Source organism: Caretta caretta, chromosome 22, assembly GCF_965140235.1.
Source record: "Caretta caretta isolate rCarCar2 chromosome 22, rCarCar1.hap1, whole genome shotgun sequence".
NCBI classification, from domain to species: Eukaryota; Metazoa; Chordata; order Testudines; family Cheloniidae; genus Caretta; species Caretta caretta.
The window spans coordinates 6,370,632-6,394,544 of record NC_134227.1 but is presented as its reverse complement, the minus strand read 5'-3'; the positions used below and the strand labels follow the sequence as shown (position 1 = coordinate 6,394,544).

Here is a 23,913-nt window from a genome sequence, read left to right as displayed (position 1 = left end):
TTAAAAACCGCTAAGGAAGGAGATTCCACCACCTCCCTAGGTAACGCATTCCAGTGTTTCACCACCCTCTTAGTGAAAAAGTTTTTCCTAATATGCAACCTAAACCTCCTCCACTGCAACTTGAGACCATTACTCCTTGTTCTGTCATCTGCCACCGCTGAGAACAGTCTAGATCCATCCTCTTTGGAACCCCCTTTTAGGTAGCTGAAAGCAACTATCAAATCCCCTCATTCTTCTCTTCTGCAGACTAAACAATCCCAGTTCCCTCAGCCTCTCCTCATAAGTCATGTGCTCCAGCCCCCTAATCATTTTTGTTGCCCTCCGCTGGACGCTTTCCAAACTTTTTTCCAATACATGGCGGGTGCACTAGCTGGGTCTAGCAGGGTGGTTATCCCACGCCGGCCCTGAAGGGGTTAAAGCAGCCCTGGAGAGGGCTATGGCTAGGAACAGCTAGGCTGATTGGGGGAAGCAGCCACAGCTGAGGCCATGCCTCAATCAGGCCACAGCTGACCCTTAAAAGAGGGCTGTGGGCCAGAAGCTGGAGGAGTCTGACTCTAGCCCTGGAGTGGGAAGGGCTAGCTGCCTGGGAGCAAGATATCTGAAGCGGGGAAGTGCATGGGGAGCCCCAGGCTGCAGGCCTTATTAAAGGCCCAAAAAGATACTGGGGCTGCAGAGGGGCAGCCCGAGGATAGGCAAAGGCAGCAGGTCCTAACCTCCTTGCCAATGATGAGTGGTTTACAGATGGCAGTCTGCCCCAGTGAGCGGGGGCTAGATGATGCCTGGCAGTAGCCACTGAGGCAAGGTGGGTTTAGAGAGTTGGGGTTCCCCTGGGAGGGGAGACGCAGAGCGAGGGGGTACTGCTGGGGCAGAACCCTGAGGGAAAGGGGCACTGGGGTCCGGGAGGGACACGGGGCCAGCGGCAGGCAAGATGCTGGGGCCTGCAGAGGGCGCTCCATATGCTGGACAGCTAATTCCCAGGATGACCAGCAGGAGGCGCCACACCAGGGAGTCATCGTGTCGCTACACCGGGGTACGTGGCGGGTGCACTAGCTGGGGTAGGGGAGGAGATGTCACCATTAGCCCTCGAGCACTGACACAAGTTTACTGACAAGCAATGGGGAAAAGAATCTATCACCACCCTGTGAAGGGGGCCATCGCCTTCATTTGGCATTTGAAGCTCTTGACCAAAACGCAGCTAAACCCCTTTAAAAATCCTCTTGAGCAGATGGTCTCCTCGTTGTTCAAGTTTGGACCTAAACCAGGAAGTGGTTCATTTCATTACAATTCAGTTTTTCCCACTCTTCAGCTTATAGCCATGGTGAGTGCCTTCCTTTCTCCCCCCTCCTGCCCTGTCCTCTACCTCCAAGCCATCTAGGCCGGAACTAATAGGATTGACTCTGTTTCATTCATTCCCTTTTCTGTTGCCTGGTTGGATTTCCACCACACGTAGCCCCATCTTTCCCAACATTTATCAAGGCTTAAGGAATGCAGGGAGCCAATGTGCCTAGCAATAGCAATTGGTCTGCAAGTCGAGGTGACTCATGTTTGCAAAGAGATCCTTACAGAAGAGGACTGAGTGCTGTGTTTTGCTGCTGTCCCTTCACACATGCAGCCACCTTGTGAGCTGGACTTTCAGAATACTCTTGTTGGCCTGGCTCCTGGCAGGGAAGCGTTTTGTGAGGCAGGTGGGACATTCTAATGAGCTGGAAAACAGGTGAGGCATCACCGCTAGAACTGGGCGTTTCATGGCACCCTGTGTCTGGACAGCACAGGAGTTTGCTGGAGTGGAGCCCAGGAATAGTGGCACCAACGCTCTTCTGGCTTTTGGTGCCTTGCGTTTCTGGGAGGGGATGGTGGCAGGTGACTGCCATGCCAGGCTTTCGCTCTGACGCAGAGCTGGGCTGGGGCACATCTTTGTTAATTCCAGCCCAGTAACTGCCTGGAAGCAAGAGTGACTAAGAGGGCAATAAATACACCAGGGGACAGACACCTAGGAGAGAATCCTCTGACAAACCGCGTTAGGTACCTGGGTCTCCAGCCACCTCGTCTGTGGCCCCACCACCCTCAGACCCAGAACTCTTGAACTCATCTGGCCTCTCCTTGTATAACCTGGCTGGCCTCCACCGTGGATTTCCCTCCGAAGGCAAACACCGCCCCAGTGCAAGGAGCAGCCAGAAGGGGCATGTGTTAAACAAAAGGAAGAGACCAGAGATAGCGGGAAAGAAGCAAGGCTGGAGGACAGCTGACCTACAGCAGCAGCCACATCGCCAGAGACGACAGGGCTGGAGAGCTCCCTGCCTGTTGTGTTGCTTTGCTGCAGAAGTCGAGAGCCTGTTCTGTGGCCTGCTAACCAAGGAAGGCCCCTGAGGAGTGGTCCAGTTCCTGGGGCAGGACACAGGGTCAGACATCTGAGCCCTGGGACGTCTGTCTGAAAGGTGCCGGAACCAGCAAAGCCCAGCTCTGCAGTGAGACTGACTCCAGCCCCCTGGGAGCTCTTGCTGTTAGGGACCTGCCGTTACCATCACAGCAGAGATTTATCCAAACAGCTCCTTGCTCTGAGCTTGCTGCGCGAGATGCAGCCCTGGGGGCGTCCCCCCACTGGCCTCAGCAATACAGTTAAAGCCGGTCAGGGAAAGAAATGAAATATGGTGTAGAAAGGCCAGCAAGATGGAGGCAGTGCCCTCACTGGGACTACAGGCATGCCCAGGGGGAAAGGGCCCAGGACAAGGCTACGATGAAGGGAGGGCAACTAGCTGGGCCCCGTTGAGGTGCCTTGCCATCCCAAAACGGTGAGGGGTCGCCAGAGGCAGAAAGCAGGGCCAAGCACCGTTCCTCCATGTTCGGTTACACAGACCAAACACACTGGGGAAGACAATCCAGAGAGTGTGATTGTGCAGACCTGCTGAGAGGAGGGCAGCCTGTGACATGGGCCTTGCACCCGGCGCCGAGGAAGTGCATCTAGATGCCCATGGGGATACTGGCCGTTGCACAGTAAATGGGAGCTAATGGAAACTGAAACTTGTTCCCACCAGCATTGCTGAGCACCAGAAGGCGCCCTGGCAAGCACTTCCGCAAGCAGAGAAAGAAATCACGAGAATGAGGATCTGGGCATCTCCAAGGAAGCTGGCGAGTCAGCGACTGGAGGGTCTCTGCAGCATGTTAAAAGGGTTTGTGGTCCTTTTTCTTCACCAGTGTGGGGGAAAACACCCTCCTTTCCTAGCTTCCAAAGACTGGGCTTGTCTTTGCGCTTTCAAGCTGTTCCCATTTGCTTTCATGGTTCCTCATTGTTTGTTTTTCCTGGGCTGGACAATGGGTAGGTGCTTGAAGCCAGGCTGGATGGGTGGGGAAGTAGCCCCTCCCTGCCTGATTGCTTCATTCCCTGTTGTGAGGTGATGCTAACATCACACACGCCCCATAACCTGTGTACATATCTCATCATGACTATGAGTTCTGTGCATTACAAGCTTGCATAAAAGATCTTACCTTATACATTATTACAGTAAAATAACATAGCATGAAATCAGCTGGTTTAACTGCTTATTTTTCTGGATTTAGACCTTCTGTTCTCCCCTGGGTATGTCTGGACTCTGACTGTCACATACCCGCCTACATGGGTTTCACTCTTATCCCTTTCCCCACTCCTGCTGCTAACATGATCAGCAGTTAAATAGAAAAGGAGGACTTGTGGCACCTACTTGTTAGAGACTAACAAACTTATTTGAGCATAAGCTTTCATGAAAGAAGCTCACGAAAGCTTATACTCAAATAAGTCTGTTAGTCTCTAAGGCGCCACAAGTCCTCCTGTTCTTTTTGCGGCTACAGACTAACACAGCTGCTACTCTGACGAGCAGTTAAATAGTTATTGCTTATATTCAAGTGTCATCAGTGGTCTTGGGCGTTAACACCCCCAGAGAGATCAATGGGCAGAAGAGATGGTTGCACCTCTCACAGCAATTGTTTCAGGCTGTTTGCAGACTCAGGCAGATGTTGCAGCATCAGATGACCTTGTGTACAGGGGAATGTTTGTTTGGTGTGCTTTTCTGCTCGAACGCTACTGGTCTAACTATATAGTGCATCCCCACCACTTTGTTTATGCAACTTAAGGTCCTTCCTGTGTATTGTGTTCACACAGCTCTGTGCCTTTTCATTCTGTGCAGATATCCCACGGTGCAATGTTTCATTGTTAAGCTCAGTGAATTCTGGGATTTTCCTTGTGGTACATTGTGGGATACCTACTGGAGCCAGCTGGAACTCTAGGTCTAATTAACAAACTCTCCTGATATCTTTCATGGTATCCCATGATTCATCTGGCTTCAGCGATCCAGCAACATTTTCAAACTGTTGTCAGATAGCAGGGAGAAAACACCGCTGAGTGCCATGATCCATACAGGTATTGACGTGAACAGGCTGCTCCAGTCGATGTACTGGCAGCCAGGATGCTTTGAATGAGTTGAGTGCATTCACCGGCATAGCCACTGTGATGCTGGGTGGCTCCTGCTCGAGGAGAAAGAGAATGACATTGAGCAGGTACTTCTGCAGGGCATTCTCCTGGAGCAGCTGCGCGCAGTGGAGTGTCGCGTCCAGGCTTGGCCACCCACCGCCACCCGGTCAGACAGGCCAGTGCTGCAGGATGCAGAAGGCTACTTTCCTGGAGATCTGAGCCGAGCTCACGCCAGAGCAGCAGAACACCAACATGAGAGCCCCCCTCAGCACTGGGATACCATATTTCAAGTTCCCAAATCGAGGACACTGCTGGGGAATGGGGAGTTTGAGGCCCAGGCTCCTTCTCGCCTCCAGTGGGATGGCAGAGGGGCAGGCTGGGCAGTGTTTTCTGAGGAGCCACTCAAGGACCTCACACCACGGCTGTGCTACACACTGGGCACTTGTTCCACTCCATGTTTCCTGCCTGGCCGACGCCAGCGCAGCATAAATCGCCACACGTGCTCTTTGGAAATGTCTCCCAGTGGCTGGCCGGTTTGGTGAATGGCAAAGATCCGCCGGTCCCGCCCCCGACAGCTGCTTACCCCCAGGCATGTTCCCATACACGGCCGCCAGGTCCCCAGCACCCCCCTTGGTTTGAATGACATGGGCAGAGAGTGAGCCCAAAGCCCGGCGCCAGCCTGTACCCTGGGCACAGGAACAGCAGACTCTCAGGCCACCCAGCTCGGAGGGCAACGCAGAAGTAAGGGTGTAGGAGTGGGGGATATTGCAAGGGGCTCCCGCCTTTTGCTCATGGTTCACTAGGGTGGCTGTCACGCCTAGCAGTGATAATCCAAGGAGGCGGCCGTCCTGTCTAGTGGCAATAGTTCCCTATAGCGGCCGTCCTGCCTAATGGCAATAATTCAAGGTGGTGACAGTCCTGCCTAATGGCTGTCACCTGGGCAGGAGCAGGGGACCTTGGGCCCTCCCTACTTCACTGGGTTCTGACCCAGGGTCCTGTGAAGCTGACTTGGCTGCTCACCTGGCTTCATCTGGTTTTCAGCTTCCCTGGGTTACTTCCTGCTCCAGGACGGCTCCCATCTGGCCGCTGCACGTTGCCTTCTGGCTTCTGGCTCCTCCGCTGGGTGCTGCAGCTCCCGTCACTCACCAGCTCATTACTGGCTCCATTCCAGTCCTTCTGGGGAGCTCCCAGGGCGCATCCTGATCCCTGGCTTACCAGCCCCAGCCTGAGCTGCTGGCTGGCTTTTAAACCTGTCCTCCAGTCTGAGCATGCCCCGCGTGGGGGTGGGACCTCATTAGCCCATAAGCGTTCCTTAACCCTGTGATTGGGGGGTGTTTCAGGGGCTCCTGCCTAGTAAGGGGGTCTTACACCCCATCACAAGGTGGCAATGCCTTCAGAGCTGGACGCCCGGCCAGGAGTTGCTGCTCTCCAGCCGCCCAGCTCAGAATCACAGACACGTGTTCAGATTTCAAAAATCCACCTGGACGGAGATTGGAGGACCATAGAGGTCATGTCTGGGAAACCCGGACGTGTGGGAACCCTACTTCCGCATGGAGACGCATGTGGCCGCCTGGATGCTCGTCCCCCTCAACTGCCCATGAGTAGCTAAACGGTTTGGTGGGGGTAGATCACGTATCATGGAGGTGTTCTGCTGTGGAGAGGGTGCTGCTGTGCCAGGCCAGAAAGCTGGGTAGTACCCAGGAGGTTACTGACGGATTTGTACATTGGGGTTCCTGAATTGTATAGGGGCCATTGATGGGCTCCCTGTACCTGACCTTTGCCCCTCAAAACAGGCCTTGGCGTTCATCAACAGGAAGGGGAGTTGCCCCCTTGTGCTGCAAGGCCTGGCTGATCGGTGCTGCAGGTTCACCAGCACTGATGTGGGTTAAGCTCCATGCTACCATGATCTTTAGATACTCAGTCCTCTTTTAGGCAAGGAAAAGTGGAACTTTTACTTCCCAGGCCACTATGGACATTAATGGTGGAGTGATTCCTCCTGTCAGATGGGGGGGCCCTCAGTTTCCCCTCTGCTTCTCTGCCTTATCAAACCATTTACTTGTCACTTGGACAGGAGAAAAGAGCTGTCTGACTGTTCCCCATGTGGCTGCAGACGGAAGGGAAGGTGGAGGTTTCTCATGACAAGGCTGGAGGGCTCTGAGCAGTCTCTGTCTCCCTGGATAGTTGTGAGCTGTGCTTTGCACAGCAGCTGTGAGACCAAGAAAGCCAGGAGTCGGAGAGCTGGCCTGGGCTTGCAGAGAGGCTGCCTTGTGGCTGGTCAGGGAAGCGTTGTGCTGTACTCTCAGGCCAGGGTGGAGTGCAGAAAACTAAGGAAATGAGCAGAATGGATTTGCTTTGTATGGCGATGCTATTAGGAATGGCCATTGCTCAGGGGGGCTGAGCCTCAGAGGGTTGTAAATACAAACCCTCTGCTGATCGACCTGAGAACACAGGGCACAGCGAAAGCCGATGGAACTGGGCAGGCCTGCCCCGAGTCGGAGCCACTCGTTGTCGGGTGGGTGGCAGGTGCTAGAGGACAGAGGCACACACGTCGTTATTGTCCCAGTCCCAGGCTCCAGGCCAGCAATGATGATAAAGCATTGCTTTTTTCTCCGTTTTGGAATTCCTTCCTCTTCCGCTCTCCCAGGCTGCAGTGCCTTGGAGATAGTCAGAGGTTTCCATCTTATTTCTCCCTTACACAGGCCCCCTATACCAGTACTGGGCAGCTGGGCTTGGGAGGGAAGGACGGGGCCTCCCAGGGGCAGTTAGTAACTGCATGTGAACCTCCGCAGGCCGGGGGTGTCACAGAAACCCCGTTTCCTCCCAAGGTGTCGGCACCGGCTCCAGCCCCTGACCGAGCTCACACGCTAAGAGTAGAAGTGAAGTTGTGGAGGCGGGGGGGACTTGTTGCCTCAGTACAATCCCATCTAAGGCCGCAGTTACGTACAGGGGCAGCTGGACCCCCCCAGCGCTCCCACCCCCATGGCACCGCTCCTGTTTCCCGTTCGGGCAGACTACCTCGATCAGCGCTAGCCCAGGTGTGGGCGTGAGCTGGCAATGACCCGCAGGAGGTAACGCCCTGGCGCCAGCCAAGGCAGAGCTGCAGGCCAGGCAGCGGAGGAGAGCTCCGCAGGGGAAGTCTGGGAGCCGTTTGTCTATTGTCTGCAAGGATGCGAATCTCTGCCTGTTGGCAGGGCAGACTCTGCTAGCTGCAATCCCAGAGTCACGGTGGCTAATTGGTGAATTATTCACTGTTAAATCCCACAGGACTTTCCTACTGGGAACCCCTGCACAGAGCTGACAACCGGCTTCGACAATAGCAAGTACACCCTGTGAGGTCCATGGAAGGAGCAGCCCTGCACCAAACCTCGCCAGTCCCTCGCATTGCTCCCGTCCCCTCTGGCTCCCCATGGATCCAGCCCACCTCTCTCTGGGGCAGGGACCGCGTCCCCTCCTGTCTGTAAAGCACCTTGCACTGGTATAGCAGAGCCCTCTCTCAGAGGGGCGCTGACTTCTCTGGGGATTTCCTGTAAGTGCACATGTGGCCTGCAGGGCTGGACCAAGAGCCTCAGCTCACAGATCCCTCGTTTCCAAGGCCAGAAGGGACGCCTGTGATCATCTAGTCTGACCCCCCTGCACAGCACAGGCCAGAGCACAGGTGCCGGCTTCCAACTTACCCCAGGGCGGCTCAACCCCTGCCCCAATTAACGCTTAGAGCAGATCATTTTGAAGGACATCCCACCTGGATTTTAGCATTGCCAGTGAAGGAGAACCCCCCACGACCCTTGGTTAATCCCAGATGCTGAGGAGCAGACCTCTCAGCCATAGCTCCATTCCCAGCCATGCAGAAACTTTCCCAGTGCTTTGCCCTGCGTAGCTTTCAGTGAGTCAGGATATGAGCTTCCTGTTGCTTCCCCAGACCAGCAGATCTCCCCTTCCTGGAGCCTGCAGTGGCTTTTGCTGCGTCCCGTTCTCCTTATGACTCTCCGTTGCAGGGAGAAGAGGTTCCCAGGTTACAGCTGCTGCCAGCCAGTGCAGGGCGTGTCAGGGTGCTGCTCTCAGACCTGCTCTGCCGTTGGTCACCCGCTTCTCTGCTGCTGCATCCCTGGACAGGCCGAGCTGAGCAAACAGAACCTCCCCCGCCAGCTCCCAGCCCCCTGATACCAACAAATGCTTCCCAGCCAGTCGTAATGTGTGGGGCCTAGTTCAGCCCCCTTGGGGCTCTTCTTGCTCTGTGAGATGGGCAAGAGCTGGTGTCACCAAGCCGAGGCCTGCTGCTTTTGAATCCCCAAAGTCTGACGTGTGAAAAAGTTCTTCTGCACAACCAGCCCGAGGAGGCCGTTTCTCTACACGCCCTACACGGCAGCGTGCCGGTCCTGGGGCAACAGTGCCAGGGGGGTCCGATGGGGGCCTGCCGGAATGCCCCTGCCGCTTGTGCCCTCGGCGTGACCCCCACACCCTTGCAGCCCTTCCTGATGTTGGGGTGTGCGACAGCCCCTCCTCCTGTTAACACTGGAGAGTTAAAACATTTTATTCAGTAACAAACGTCCCCTACACACTTTGCTGCTGCTAAGTCAGTGTGGTGCTGTGCTGGGTGCATGCCGCACGGCTGCAGGGCTGGGGGACACTCTCTGCGCGAGCTAGGGGCGAATACTGCCCTGTCGCTGCACCATGGGGCTTGTCACCTGGATTGATTTTTCCTCCTTTTAACATTGTTGCCCTTAGGAATCCATTGGGCCCGATTCTGTGCAGCCCTGCCCTGGTGCAAAGCGAGCAAGCCAGCGCTCGCCCCACCACACCCGGTGGTCGGAGACGGCCGAGGTGCCAGGCAGGGGATGCAGGCCCTGCTTCGATTCTGTGTCTGGCAGGCCCGTGTCAGTGCGTCTCCCTGGGGCGGTTGAGAGCTGCCATGCCAGAGTGGGGTCCAGCCGTGCCTGTGAGTGCCATTGGAGGGTACGGACATGCCCTGTCCCACTGGCATTCGGGGCGCGGGGGGGTGGTGGTGCTGGGGGCTGACTCTGACACCAGGGGAAAATGGCCGTTGTTCCAGATGACCATTTATGTGAAATTGCCCTGTTTTTTCTGACTCCTCCCCCTTCCCCTGGCATTCGGGGAGGCGTGGGCTGGGGGGGCTGGCTGGGCCCACTCGGCCACACTCGGGGCTTGTTCCAGCCAACACCGGCATTCTCAGAAATGCCCACTTAAGAAACAGCAGGGTTGGCCATTCTGTGGGAAACACGAACCAGCCCGATGCTGGGCCTAGACCTGCGCTGAAGGGATCGACGGGCTGGGACCAGCCCATGGCCTTTCAGCTCCATCCGGCAGCTTACCAGACTGCACACGCTGTTTCCAGACCCACGCGGCCCTGCCCCGCACGCCGTGCTCTCCTGACCCACCCCCTCGGCTATCACAGCTAGCCCTGTCTAAGGAGGCCCTGCCGACTTGCTCGGGTCCAAGGGGCTATCGATGGGTGTCTCAGAGGGGTTCCGGTAAGAACCTCCAGCGGGGTCTAATAACCCAGTGCTTCCCAAATGTCCCAACCTGCCCAAGGCCCAAATTCATGGCGGGGCAGGGTGGGAGGAGGCCCAAACTCATAGGCCAGCATCCTTCTCTTCTGCCACCACCTCCTTGCCCACCGAGGGGGCGCCACCCCTCCCGCCCGCACCAGGACCCACCGTCTGGCACCGCAGCCCCAATTCCCTCTTGTCCACGTCCGCTCTAAGGTGCTGATCCCAGTCGTTTCCACCTCTCTCTCCAGGAGAGCTTTTCCACGGCCTTGATCTTGGTCCTCACCCGCCTCTAAACCCCATCTAAAGAAAACGGCAGCGTGGTAGCAAAACCGCTCATCTGAGACCAACTAGACAAAAGCAAAAGCTGGCAGACGTGCATCCTGTGCATTTCCTTTAGGGGTTTTAATTGCTGTGTCTCGCTTTACAATATACTGTACCCTTTCTACATCAGTACAGCTGGGAACAGAAACTGGGACACACAGAAAGGGGCCTGTTTTCCCGCTATAGCAAAGTTAGTCTCATAATGAGGAAAGTGCAAGGAGGAGTGACACGTACGTTGCCATGGAGAGCGGAGCTGATGACATGGGGAGAGGCAGGCAGGTCCATCTCTCAGGCCAGTGCGGCAGGCCACAATCCAGCTGAAAGAGACGTGTGACTGGCTACCCAAGCACCCTTTCCAGCAGAAATCCCCCCTGCTCCTCCCATGGCCCAAAGGAGGACTAGTGCGACTTTTACTTCTCTATGATGGGAGAAGTCGGCCTCAGGCTTTTACTGCAAACCCAGATTTTTCTGTCTGATTTACCCTAAGAATTGGCCTCTGCCTTCAGCCGCAGTGACTGTCCACTCAGTATCTGAGTGCTGATTAGGATCTGGAGAGGAGCCCTCCAGGAGCTGCACCCGTCCAGCGGAGTGGAGCCTCAAACAGTCCAATTGCCCCAACGATTCTAATCACATGCTGAGCCCAAAGTGATTCCACTTTGCAGCCATCTCTATGACTGGGAAAGGGCCAGAAAGGGCCCACCAACCAGCAAACAAGCGTTTGCACCACAGCTCACCTACGACTGGCTCCAACCACCCCCTGCATGCTCAACACCAGGGCGGGAGTGACGGGGTGAGCACCAGTCCCTGGCTATTAGAGATGCCAGACGTTGTTCCTCAAGAAGGGCCATTCCTCTCCTTCTGGCGGGGTTCGTGCCTCTTTCTCTTCAGTGTGTTGAACAAACATCTCTATGAACTGCTTCCCCAGATTCTGAATCAGCTCATCCTTCAAGCACTAGCCTTGGGGTCCTTCAAGCACTAGCCTTGGGGTCATGAGCTGGCCAGTCCTGTGGGGCAGGCAAGGAAGGGACTTGGTTCATGCCACACCCAGTTACAGCAGGGCCCTCGTTCTCGGTGCACTGTAAGATGCATTCGGTCCCGAGGGGCACTCTACAGCGGCAGAGGCTCGCAGATGAGTGATTCTGCTGTAGCTCACGAAAGCTCATGCTCAAATAAATTGGTTAGTCTCTAAGGTGCCACAAGTCCTCCTTTTCTTTCTCCATTGCTTGCTCACAAGGCACTGGGGCTATTGCTTGGCTTCGGCATGACACAGTTGGCTGAGGATTGTTCTGCCTGGAGCCAACCTTAGAATTAACTATCAGAGCTGGGCGAAATCTTCCGGGCCAGCTTTCTTTTTTTCCACCAAAACCACAGATTTGGATTGGTGGAAACATTTCACAAATCTGGGTTGAATTTGCCTAATAAACAAAAAACCACCCCAAAACCCAAAATAAAAATTCTGGAAAAAATCACACCTTTCTGTTGGGCTATTTGACTTCAGTTGTTTGTTTGAAAAAGATTAAAAACCTTCGACCCGAAGGGCTTTGTTTCAGGCTGAACAAAGCGTTTCATTCATCTGGGGGCAATTCAATTTTTTTCAACTATTTCAGTTCACTGAAAAAAATTTCATTTTGAGCCAACCTGAAACAAATTCCTCCCTCGCCCCAAATTTTTCACTCTGCCCAGCGAACTGGAAGCCCAGCTTTGTGTACAGCTCCAGGCACGTCAGGCCTGGCCTGGCTCCCTGGTGTCTCAGAAGCTGCTACTAGGAGGAGAGGGGTGCTGGGGCTCCGGCACGGGTTTCCTTTAACCGAAGCGTTAATGAGTCGTTGGCGTTAAATGCCTGGTACCAGCGAACGGGCCCCAGGGGGTTCACGGCCTGGTGACAGTCCCCCACCAGTGCTGCCGCTTGCCTCCTGCAGCGTCGTCAGTGTCCGGTCTCTGCTCCCAACACAGTTTTCCAGCCTAGACTGGACCTGGGTTTCTAGTGTAAAAAATCAAGTGAAATTGAAGGGTCTCTGGGACCCCCTCTTCTGTGCGGAGGGCACAAGGCCTGGTGACCCCCGGCAGCACATACAAGGCAGCTGCTGGCTGCAGAGCTGGGTTTGTGGGGCTAAAGGAGAGGAGGCAGAGCCACTGGGAGCCTTGGGGGGTGGCAGAGCCATTCACATGACCCCAGCCCAGGGGTTGGGACTAAATGGGGTTTTTTTTTGGGGTGGGTTCTGCTGTTACTTGGTCTTGTCCCAGCTCCCGCAGGTGCCCGCACTCCTCTCCACCCTGGGCACCAGTTGCTCCCTTGGCAGCAGCCTGCCAAGGTGATGGGGCCCCAGGGGCTCAGACACTGACCCCGGGCCCCTTGGATCTGCCCTGAGGGGTGGAGTCGACCCGGCTGTGCTCAGGCTCTGCCTGCCCCGTGCTTTGGGTTGGGGCATGGCACACAGGATGGACTTTGCCCCCTCCTTCCCCTCACACTCTTTAATTGCGGGGTGGGGGGCTCACTGTCCCCTCCCAGGGGTTGCCACCTGACCAGGTTTTCCCAGGATCACCCCTCTTTCGAGGGACATGTCCCAGGAAATCTGCCCGGGGCTGAGCACTCCTGGCTAGTTGTCCAGTTCTGTGGGCTCAGGATCCTCCCGGATGTGCCGGACTCAGAGATGGCAGCTCCTCCCGCAGGGTCTGTCTTCACTGCAGTTCGTCTGGCTCTCCCCAGGCTCCACCCCACCCCCACCCCAAGCGGGGTGGTGCTTTGAGCCCCGGCCAGCTGGCCTGGCTGGGAGGTGGGCTGGAGTCTGGGCACCGCTCTCCCTAGAGCTGGTGACCTGCCCTCTTTGCAGAGAGGATGCAGGTTAAATCATTCCAGTGCCGATAGTCCTCCAGTGCTTTCCCACAATCCCCCCAGGAGGTCAGACGAGTTCTCTGACTGTTCACCGGGGAAGAGTCGTAGAGCGGGTTGCTCCGTGCAGCACAACGCACCCTGGGATGTGCCCCCAGCAGACCGAGCGACACACAGCAGGGCGTGCAGCCGCCAAGAGGATGCAGTAACTTGGGCAGGGCTTTGCAGTGCAGTTGGGCTGCACTGACTCAGTGCTCAGACCTGGGTGCTGATCACCTGGATTACCTCTGCAGTGAAGACTGCCCCCCCAGGGATGGAGTGCCCCCCAATCCAGGTTCCTCCACAGGTCTTACATAACTGCTGGTGCAGGAGTCACTCCTGATTTATTCTGGCCTGGCTGAGAACTGGGTCAGGCTGTGAGCCTGCAAAGCTCCCTCCTTCAGAGAGTGAGATGTTTTTCTGGGCCTTCAGCTCAGCACGTCTCCTCCTCAAGGAGCAGAAAGTGCCTGACCTGAGAGGCGCGTTGGTCATGTTTGGCCTCGAAAGCTGTTCCACAGTGGGCTAAAGGTGCTGAGGAGTCTTAAAATCACCCTAAAGCTTTTCCTCAACTGTTTCTACGTGTTGAAGGTGAGGCCCCAGGTCCCGGCCCGGCCAGACCCGCCTGTCTGCGATGCGCACAGCTTGGGCGCCAGGTTTTGTTTGGCAGTGGTGGCAGATGAATGGAGCAAAGCAGCCAGGCTGGAGGGTAGTAGGTTTAGTTTATTAGTCAACAGTGTCTGCTCTTACAGGGATGCAGTACAAGCTCTTGGGTGTGAGGAGGACGTGGGACCCTGACCCCTCCTGGCTAGATGGCAGCTTCTCTCACCACACATTGTTGGGGGTGGGATGCCCATCTCCATGCCACCGTCCCCAGAGAAGTCCAACATGAATATGTACCAGTGTCACGTCTGAACGTCCGTGTAAAGAACAGGCCATTTTCACAGAAAATAAAGACATGGCAGAGGTGGCGGGGGAAGGGAAGACAGCAGTCGGGCTAACTAAACACTTGTCAGGCAAATCCCAGGGCCCAGCGTGCTAGAAGCAAGCAGACTGCGAGGAAACGTGGTCCGTGCAGCTGTATGTGACGGGACGTAGAGCTATTTCACAACAAAAGAACATACCCCAAGCTGTGCTAGTGACCTGGAGTTCAAGTCCGGGCCCTCGAAAGTCCCCCGTCCCCGCCGCCTGGGGGGCTGCCTGCAGGAAGTCAGTGACAGTCCGTGGAGCTGACCCTGCAGGCAGCAGGGTGTCACACGCCAGCCTGCACCTCTAGCTTCGCCACGGGGCGGCGCCGTGGAGGGAACAGGGCGGCTCCCGTTGGGCTGGCAAAGCTGCCCCGCTCTGCTGCCCCAAGCAGAGATGAGATGAGGCTGAGGCTGGGGGCCTGGTGGGGCCAGGACTCACATCTGCGCTCGCTGAAGCAGTGACTTCGTGCAGCTGTTTTGGGCCCTCTGCGCTGCTCTGGCGGGGCAAAGGGCTGGAAACTGCAGGTTCCCCTCAGCTGAGAAGTCCCCGTGGCATAGGTGTGGTGTGGAGAAGGGTCCCAACTGGAATAGCCAGCTCCTAAGCTGGCCCCTGGGGCAGCCCTGGGCATATGCACGGCCGGAAGGTTACTGCTCTGGCTCTTCTCAGCGAGCATGTTGCCCTCTTGGGGCCACAGCCAGCCAGAAAATTTTGATCTGAGGCTGCTTTAAAGTAGGCTGTGGCTGGGGCCCCCTGTAACTGGTCCCATGATCAGGGACCCGCAGTGAGCTTCTTTGTGGCTGTCAGCTCCACCCAGTGGCCGTCTACTTTGCTTTTGTCAAATGGAAGGACAGAGCATACTTAATTCTGGGACGGCTCTTGTCAGCGGCCGGTGCGAACACACTGCCGGCTGGGGGGCACGCTCACGCACCAGAGGAGTCTCTGCAGTCCTGCTCATTTGGGGCATGTTTAAATCCAGCTTGCTGAGACTCAGACGCAGAAAAGCAGGTAAGGGGGAGCGCAGACATCACTGACCGGCCAAAGTGTCGGCTTCTTGGAGGGGGTCATGTCCTTTTCTGGATTAAGCCCTGTTCAAAGGCCTGGTGAATCAGGTCTGGAATGTGATCTACCCTAACGTCCAGGTCTGGAATGTGATCTACCCTGTGTTTGGCTTGAGGGGAAAGTGGCACAGCCCAACCCCCTGCATTCTGCGGCCGGGTGACTCCACTGAGCACAGCCATCAAGCCTAACTCCGGCACAAGCATGGACTAGCTTCAGCAGCATGCTGCCTCTGACGGGCCTTCCAGCCTCGCACCAAGCCCTGTAAATGAGCAAAGACTCACCAAGCAGTGTCCTGACAGTCCTAGGCCTCCGCTCCCTCGAAAGCAGCACCGCAATGCTTTGTGAATGTCTGCGAGGTCCGTCCAATGATCAGCACATGCAGACAGGCCCCCGCTACAGGGACACGGCCACACGCGAGTGCCCACAGACACGCTCCACGCCAACATCGGCCCACAGGGGTGTGTGTGTGTGTGCGAGCTCACATGCAAATGCACTTGCCCACAGGCTCACGTAATGTCACACTGAGATGCACCTTCACGCAGACATGCACACCTAGTCACACTCGGAAGCATGTCTGCTCACACATGCCTACTCATGCTAAGCTGCACACACCCACACTCACGCTCACACACACATGCAGCGCTGCATAGGGACAGATCTCAAATGTGAGGGAATTAGTTTGACACCCCAGAAAGCCAAAGCTTAGTGAGCGGCCTGGGATTGCTCTAGAGTGTTAAATAGCAAATTAGTGTCTTTAAACCCGCTGAAGCTTGAACACTGAGGCTACAGTAAATTTTAAACTGGGCTCAGCCAGCCAGCAGAGCAACGCGATTCACCTTTATCTACAGGCAGTACCTGGGCCCACACGCGGACATACACACGCTGAAACAAACGCACTGCCACCTGCTAGAGACACATTCCTAGGCAGTGGGAGCTTCCTGTTCACATGAGCTAGATGCCCTCAGGCATTGATTTCGACAGAGTTGCCCTCCTCCTGCTCCCGGATGATATGAACGCCAGCAGTCCGCAGCATGCGAGTAGCGCTCCGGGAGCACACAGGAGAGCCTGGGGACCCTGGGGGGGATTTGTGTACTCTGGAGGAGGCTGGAGATCGGGCTGGGGAGCGGTGATATCTGCGAGCCGATCGAACAGGAGGACCTGGGGATCTGCCAGGAGGAGAGCTGGAGTAGCTGGGCGGTCCTTGCTCAGCTGCGGTTCTGGCATCCGGAGGGGACTCCTCTTCCGCCTCCGGAGAATCCTTCAGGAATACAAGAAGAAGCAACAGGTGGCATTCAGGATGAGCTGGGCAAAGACAGTAGGGACACTGCAGTTGAGGCAGGCCTTAAAAGCCAGCAAGAGGCAGATCCTGCAGGAGTGCCGTAGCTGGGTTCAGGAGCTGCGTTCTCCAGCCAGCGCTTTTCCATTCCCAAAGCCACACAGGGATTAATGCTCGTGTGACCCCCAAGTCACAGCACTAGGAGTCACGGGCAGCCTTTGATAGCATGACTTACTATCGTTCAATCTGCTCCATCCTCCTCTGAGCGCAGACAGGTCTCAGGCCGCTGCGGAGCGGGGACAGATCATGCCAGAGGGCATTTGTAAACAGCATCAATCGTGTTTGCTGCCAGTGCCGGACCCCTGGACGTTTGAGGGGGTTTCCCAGGAGCTGCCTGCCCTAAAGCGCTGCTCAGATGGTGCTTTCTGATCTCCTGAGCTGCGGATTATCGCACACACCGGCTCCCTTCCCTGGAGAAGGTTCAGCCTGCAGGGGATCAGAATGGCACGTTTTGCTGCCCACGCCCACAGTGCTTCTGCACAGCACCCTGCTCTCTGCCCGTCTACCAGCAGGTGTTGCCCTTGAGTCACAATAAGCTTGAATGAGACAAGCCCTCAGAGAAGGATGAGGGGGCGGGGCATTGTTGAAGCTGAACTTGTCTTCCTTGCTTGTTCTTTTTAATAACAGAGCAGGTGAGAAATGAAGAAGCCACAGTCCATGGTTAAGGATGTGACTCAGCTGCCATTAAACGGCTAGTTTTTATATCCCTCCCAGGTTGCATTCTGAAAAAAGCCTCTTGCCCTTTGAAATTCCTTGTGTGTACAAAGAAAAGGAGGACTTGTGGCACCTTAGAGACTAACCAATTTATCTGAGCATGAGCTGAGCTGTAGCTCACGAAAGCTCATGCTCAAATAAATTGGTTAGTCTCTAAGGTGCCACAAGTACTCCTTTTCTTTTTGCGAATACAGACTAACACGGCTGTTCCTCTGAAACTTGTGTGTACAGTTCAGCCAGGGGACAATGATCTGGAAAAGCCTGGGCTTACCAAGACAGGTTTGGGACTTAGAACAGAAAAATGACAAGATTCTTCAAAAACTGAAATCCCCCCCTCCCCAATTTGCTGTCTCTGTTAGGCCTGGGGCTGGCTACCCCTTATGTGTTTGATAATTGGTTCTATGAGATGCTTTCGTGTGGGATCGCTGTTGCACTGAGCGAAGCAGGAAGGCCTGCGAGATGCTCATCCTGCCACACCAGTGCTGGGCTGCTGGACATACTTAATCCACTCCCAGGGTGCTGGAAGAGTTCCCAGCCCTGGGACTACTGGAACAGAAGAGCCCAGCAGCCACTGTCAAAGGAGCCCACGTTCTGGGCCCATGGTAAAAGCTCACCCTGTTTCTTGCAATTGTCAGCTGTGCAGAGGCCTGGTAACAGGGAGGGGGTCTACTGGAGCTGTGTGGGAGTGAAAGCCAGGGGCAGGCTATTTTTGTACACTTGGTGGGCCGGGCTCCTCCATACCCAGATAAATGCAGTCTGATATCCTGGGTTGAATGTTCCACTGCAGCCAGCTACTTGGGACCTGCCAAACTCACAGGTGCCACAAATCCCATTGCTACCTGCAAATGCGCCCTGGCATGTGCTGATCCAGCTTCTTTTCATGCATGGCAGGTTTGTTAGAGCCAGGTGAATCTCAGCAGTTTGCTTTGGAGGAGCTCGACTGGCCATTTCCAGGGTGGGTCCCCCTGGGGTTCACGGCCCACAAGTTTTGCTTTGAGTTTCTGGTTCAAACAAACTTCAAACCTCAGAGAAATTCAGTCAGAATGTCTGGGTCTCCCCCTGTTTCACCTGAAACCACAAGTCCTGCCCAATTTCCATGCACGGCTCTAAACGGCTTCAAATTTGTCCAAGACAAACAGCTTCCCCCAAGCAATGCAGAAGACTCAGCCAAGCGAGTCTATGACTAGTGCTGGTAAAAAAAGTTGCTAGGGCTTAACTGAAAGTGTTTCACACAGTTCCAGGATTGCGAGCCCATTTACAGGATCCATGCCCGTGCCTCCATGTGAACATGTCCCCTTTGGCCTTGCCTGGAACAACGCTGTTTCACCCTCTTATATGGAAAGAAATTGCCCTGCGCCATCCCAGGGGAAAGCTGTGAAATTACTGGCCTACAGACCCTACGGCTTACAAAGCACAACACTTACTTTGTCCTTTAAGATGTAGAGAGCAACCGGATTCCTGCGTTCATGTTCTCCGCTGCGGGGGACAATCTCAACTGCACAGAAACAGCAACAAACCCCAGTGACATTTCTGATTAATAACTGGAGAAGGACCCTACGCACAGCGTGTGTGTGTCTCTGTGTGTGTTTGTGTGTCCGTCCGTCCATCCCAGCTGCTGCCTAGGCCGGACCTGGTGTGTGGGTGTTAGAATCCTCCTGGCTTTGCTTAGATTCCAGGAACAGGACAAAGACTCAAACTGCAAGTTTACACAATCTTCCAGTCTCCATTAAGTCAGACTTACTGAGCTAGATTTTGGAAATCCTGCCAGTTGTTTGTGTGACTGAATTACACTGCAGTGCAGGCATGGGCTGCCAAGCACAGAGTCACACATGAGTGGGGTAAAAACATGCCCATGCGTGCTTGATCAGGAGTGGGCAGAGCTGGCAATATTGGCTTCCTCCCGAGTGTAATATTTAGACAAATTCTGTGGGCAGCCCCCAAAGGCTGCATCGTAGCAGGAACCTGAGATCACAGCAATCAGCTACTGAAGTTTAGGGAGCAAGAGCCAGCAGCTCTAGGGGTGGCCTATGGCATATAGAACCCCTCCTCTGCTGGGCCCCACATGAGAAATTGGCTCAGATACAGGAAAGGGAAACAGGACTTTTTTGCTCAGATTCGTGGTCTGTGCAAAATCAAACAGGAACCAGGGGGTTATGGAGGATAGGACCCTCAATGGCTATTAGACAGCATGGGCAGGGATGGTGTCCCTAGCCTCTGTTTGCCAGACGCTGGCAATGGCGACAGGGGATGGATCACTTGATCATTACCTGTGCTGTTCATTCCCTCTGGGGCACCTGGCACTGGCCAGTGTCGGAAGACAGGATACTGGGCTAGATGGACCTTTGGTCTGATCCAGTATGGCTGTTCCTATGTTCTTATACAAGTCCCTTTGTACCCCCCAGCCCCGCAAACAGGCCGAGTGACACAACACTTGCTTTAGGATCCCATCTGGCCTCTGGTTTCATGCATGCATACAGAGCCCCACTGAAGGAACAGGGTCTTAAGCAGAAGCCAGAATAAATGATGGGACTCAGGAGCTAGAAAGCAGAGAAACCTGAAAACAGTTTTTTGCCAGAGCATGGTGCTCCAAAGCCTTCAATGGAGATTTCCCACCTCCATGTGAAGCAGGGCTTCCATTGAACCGATGCCACAGAGGAGTGGTTACATGCCTGAACCTCCCCATGCTGGGAGCTCAGGATTAATAGCAGAAAGAATGCACAAACTGAAAGAGCGTGCAAAAAATCACAAGGGAAATTGTGTATGCACATGTGGGCCGGAGCCACCGGTGCTGTATTTATTAACGCTTGTCTCTTCCTGCTGGTTTGTCTCAATGTTAAAAGTGTGGGTTTGGTTAGGCCTGTAGTCCATTAACCCTAGGGTGACCAGACAGCAAATGTGAAAAATTGGGATGGGGTGGGGGGGGGGTAATAGGAGCCTATATAAAAAAAAGACCAAAAAATCGGGGCCATCCCTATAAAATCGGGACATCTGGTCACCCTAGTTAACCCTGGCTCTGGGATGATGCACAGGCAGGGACATTTCACCCACACATTGATTATTCAGGATAACAACATGATTAAACATCTTCAGACTAATTTTCTGGCTAATGGATCCCTGGGAAATAATTGCTTAGGACAGAGCCCGGTGCCCTTTCTTATACAGGAAGCCAGAACAAAATCTAGCCTGTTATTATTTATTGTACATGATGTTGACCCAGCTAGCGTTTACTAGTGGCTCTGGAGCTACCCAGCGTGAGGAGTCCCGCAGTGACGACTGCGCCTAACGGCAAGGGTCTGCAGGTCGTGAGGGTCATCGCATAAGAAGAGGGTCACTAAGGAGCCCTGACAACAAGCCGTTACCAGCTGTTTTCCGAGCTCCCCAGTTTGTGTCAACAGGAAAACTCCCCTTTGACTGTTTTCTTTGCCTGCAGAGGTGCTGTGATAAGTGGCTACAAATAGCAACAAAAGCCACATTGGCAGGATTGGCCAACAAGCCCTGGGAGGCTCCAGCCATCTGTGCCCTGCAGAGAGTTCAGAGTAGACAGAATCTCAGGACAATTATTTACCTTCGTGCTTTAAATGCTCTTCGTTCTGATCCATGTATTCGGAGGAGCTTTGCTTGTCCAGCTTCTGTTTGTCTCTGTTAAATGTACAAGGTGTTTTGTAAAGAACAAGCCGGGAGACGTGTGCTCAGATGCCCTTTACTAACAATGTTCTTGTCCCAGGGGAAGGCCCTTTGTGTGCTACTTGTCCTGCAATGCTCACGGCTCTTCTGCTCCAAGGCAGCACAATGGCACTGAGGCACTGCTGCTGGAGAGGTTTCCCCAGCTTTATACACAGCCGAGGCCGCTGATGAGGAATGTGTTCAGTGGCCGAAGGGAACAAAAATCCCAGGACTGCAAAATGAAAGGAGGATGGCAGCTGAGTCTTGAAGATGCTGCAGCTGGACCCTGCCTGCTCCAGGACCTGTCACCTCAGCTACTGCAATAATGGCCAGCAAATTCCTGGGACAGCAGGATGGTTTGAAACACACATAGGGTGACGTGGGGCAATGTGGGGAAACAGCCAGGCAGTGAATGAGCGGGAGAGAGATTGAGGGGATTCGGGAATTGGATTGGGATGAGATCCCAGCTCTAGGGGGACAGAAGGGAACAGCACTGCAGCAGTGACTCCAGGGAAAAGGCAGGTGAGGAGTAGGGGTTAAATATACATGAGAATGGCACCGCGTGACTAAGGTCAGAATCCACTGCATCCTACCTGGAGTATTGGGGGGAGGGACAGCTCAGTGGTTTGAGCATTGGCCTGCTAAACCCTGGGTTGAGAGTTCAATCCTTGAGGGGGCCATTTAGGGATCGGGGGCAAAAATTGGGGATTGGTCCTGTTTGAGCAGGGGGTGGGACTAGATGACCTCCTGAGGTCCCTTCCAACCCTGAGATTCTGTGAAACAAGGAACTGACTTGTAGCCCGGGTTCTATGGCAGCACTAGTCACGGAGGGGCTGGGGTAGGGCTCCTCCACTGGGAATGGCTTGACTTTTATCAGGGGTTTAGGTTTGGAAATAGCTCAGGGTGCATGATTAGTTAGCCCAGTCTGCCCTATTGTTGAGGTGGAGATAAGCTGGTGTTTAGCCGTCCCCAATTTTAAACATTTCTGGTTTTTAAAAAACCTACCCAAGACTTTGTAAGAGACTATTTGAAAGTGAACTACAGCGGGGGGGGGGGGGGGGGGGAACGACTTGCAGTCCCTTTGGTAGAGCTGTCCCAGGCTGTTCTGTCCTGCGACCAGGGCAGATAATCATGAGCCATGCCCAGCGCTGCGACAGCCCCTCCTGTCTGCACGCAGCGGGGACTCTGCCCCGCTGGGTGCGTGGGGTTATTGGGGTTATTCATTAATTCCTGGGGGGGTCAGTTCATCGTAGGTTTGATTGATTGCGGAGTTTGTCGAGTTTAAGTGCGCAGGGCTCTGGGGAGCCCCTTCTCGGAGAGAATAAAGACACCAAGGACGTGTTACTGGGGTTGTGTTCCCTGTGGCAGACAGAAACCCCCTGGGTCCACAGACAGCCCAGCAAACCACATGGAGCCATTTGCTGGGAGATGGTCCCCAGAGCGCTCCCAGCTCCTCAGCCAGCCCCACCCCACTCCCCCCGTCACGGCTGCCATGGGTGAGAACATGCAGCGTGAGAGGACAGATTGGAAAGAGAGAGAATAGGCCACAAGGAAACAAATACAGATAAATACTGGTGTGTCCAAGAGAGACAGGCCTGACAGAGCAGGGGGAGCAGCCGGGGAAGCTGTGTCCCCATGCGATCCCTGGGATAGGGCTTGGAGCTGGGAGGGGAGCAGCCAGGGGGAGCTGTGTCCCCGTGCAATACCTGGGATCGGGCTGGGAGCCGGGAGCCTGGTGCAGGGGATCCATCGGGGGAGCTGTGTCCCTGTGCAATACCTGGGATGGGGCTGGGAGCCGGAAGGCTGGTGCAGAGGATCCATCGGGGGAGCTGTGTTCCCCTGTGATTCCCGGGATGGGGCTGGGAGCCGGGAGGCTGGTGCAGGGGATCCATTAGGGGATCTGTGTTCCCGTGCGATCCCCAGGATGGGGCTGGGAGGGGAGCAGCCGGGGGAGCTGGGTCCCTGTGCAATACTCGGGATGGGGTTGGGAGCCGGGAGGCTGGCACGGGGGAGCAGCCAGGGGGAGCTGTGTCCCTGTGTGATCCCCGGGATGGGGCTGGGAGCTGGGAGAGGAGCAGCCAGAGGGAGCTGTGTCCCTGTGCAATCCCCAAGATGGGACTGAGAGCTGGGAGGCTGGCACTGGGGAAGCAGAGTGACAGGTATTTTATTCAAGTTAGGTGAAAATGCTCACTTTTTGGAGGGTTTCCAGCAGGCACAGACCGTCACCAAGGTGACGAGAAGGAAAATGCCCCCAGTGGAGAGGATTATGTAGAGGGAGCTCCTTCCTAGGAGAGAGAAGGCAGAGGAATTACCGCTCACACCCACAGCGGCTGCCCTGTCACTGCCTCAGCCTTTACAATGCCCATTCTGCTCTCTGCAGACAGTACAAGGAACAACCCCAGCGTCAGTCCGCCCTCAGCAGTGCTCAGCTCGGGGTCACGCTGACACCCTGCCAGGGATGCCCCAGCTCCCACTGACGGAGGAGAACCCAAACAGCCCTGGAGATGAACACAATCCTCTGTTTCTTTCAGTTCCAACACACACAGCTGGAGAAGGCTGGAGAAGAGCTGAAGCAGCCTCTATGGGCCCCCAGCATAAGGCAAATGGTGCAGAAAGAGACAATTTGCCCCTCTTCTAGGCTTCCAGCCTGAGCCCCCAGGACCTAGTTAAGTGCCCTGCTGCATCACTTCCCAGGTGTCTGTCAAACACCGTACCCAGCAGGGATGCTGCAGCGGCACTGAATGCCAGCGACTAGCAGAGAACATTTGCTGGCCCTGGATCTTGGACACACTGGACCCTCAGTGCCCAGGCTGGGGGATTGTCTGTGTCAGTGAGACTCAGACCTCAGGGATTCAGGAGCCAAATTAGCAATCAACAGTACCCAAAAGAGCCATCGTAGTGTGAATTCATTGTGTCATTTACAATAGTACTATTCATATTTAAACAGTATGATGGGAAAATTTAGTTTTTATATATATATATAAATATTAGGGCTGTCAAGTGATTAAAAAACGTCATCGCAATTAATCGTGCGATT

The 23,913-nt window shown here is 54.9% G+C and overlaps 1 protein-coding gene across 1 annotated transcript in view; it reads right to left on the bottom strand.

The window, feature by feature from the left end:
* Positions 1–13,838: 13,838 nt before the first annotated feature.
* Positions 13,839–23,913, bottom strand: part of HEPACAM (hepatic and glial cell adhesion molecule) — a 77,786-nt gene continuing 67,711 nt past the window's right edge. The window contains exons 4-7 of the mRNA XM_048827282.2: positions 23,068–23,161; positions 20,779–20,852; positions 18,638–18,708; positions 13,839–16,421 (exon numbers count right to left, since the gene is read on the bottom strand). Coding sequence (XP_048683239.1) covers positions 16,125–16,421; positions 18,638–18,708; positions 20,779–20,852; positions 23,068–23,161 — 536 coding nt within the window. The 3' untranslated portion in view covers positions 13,839–16,124. The remainder of the gene's footprint in view (positions 16,422–18,637; positions 18,709–20,778; positions 20,853–23,067; positions 23,162–23,913) is intronic.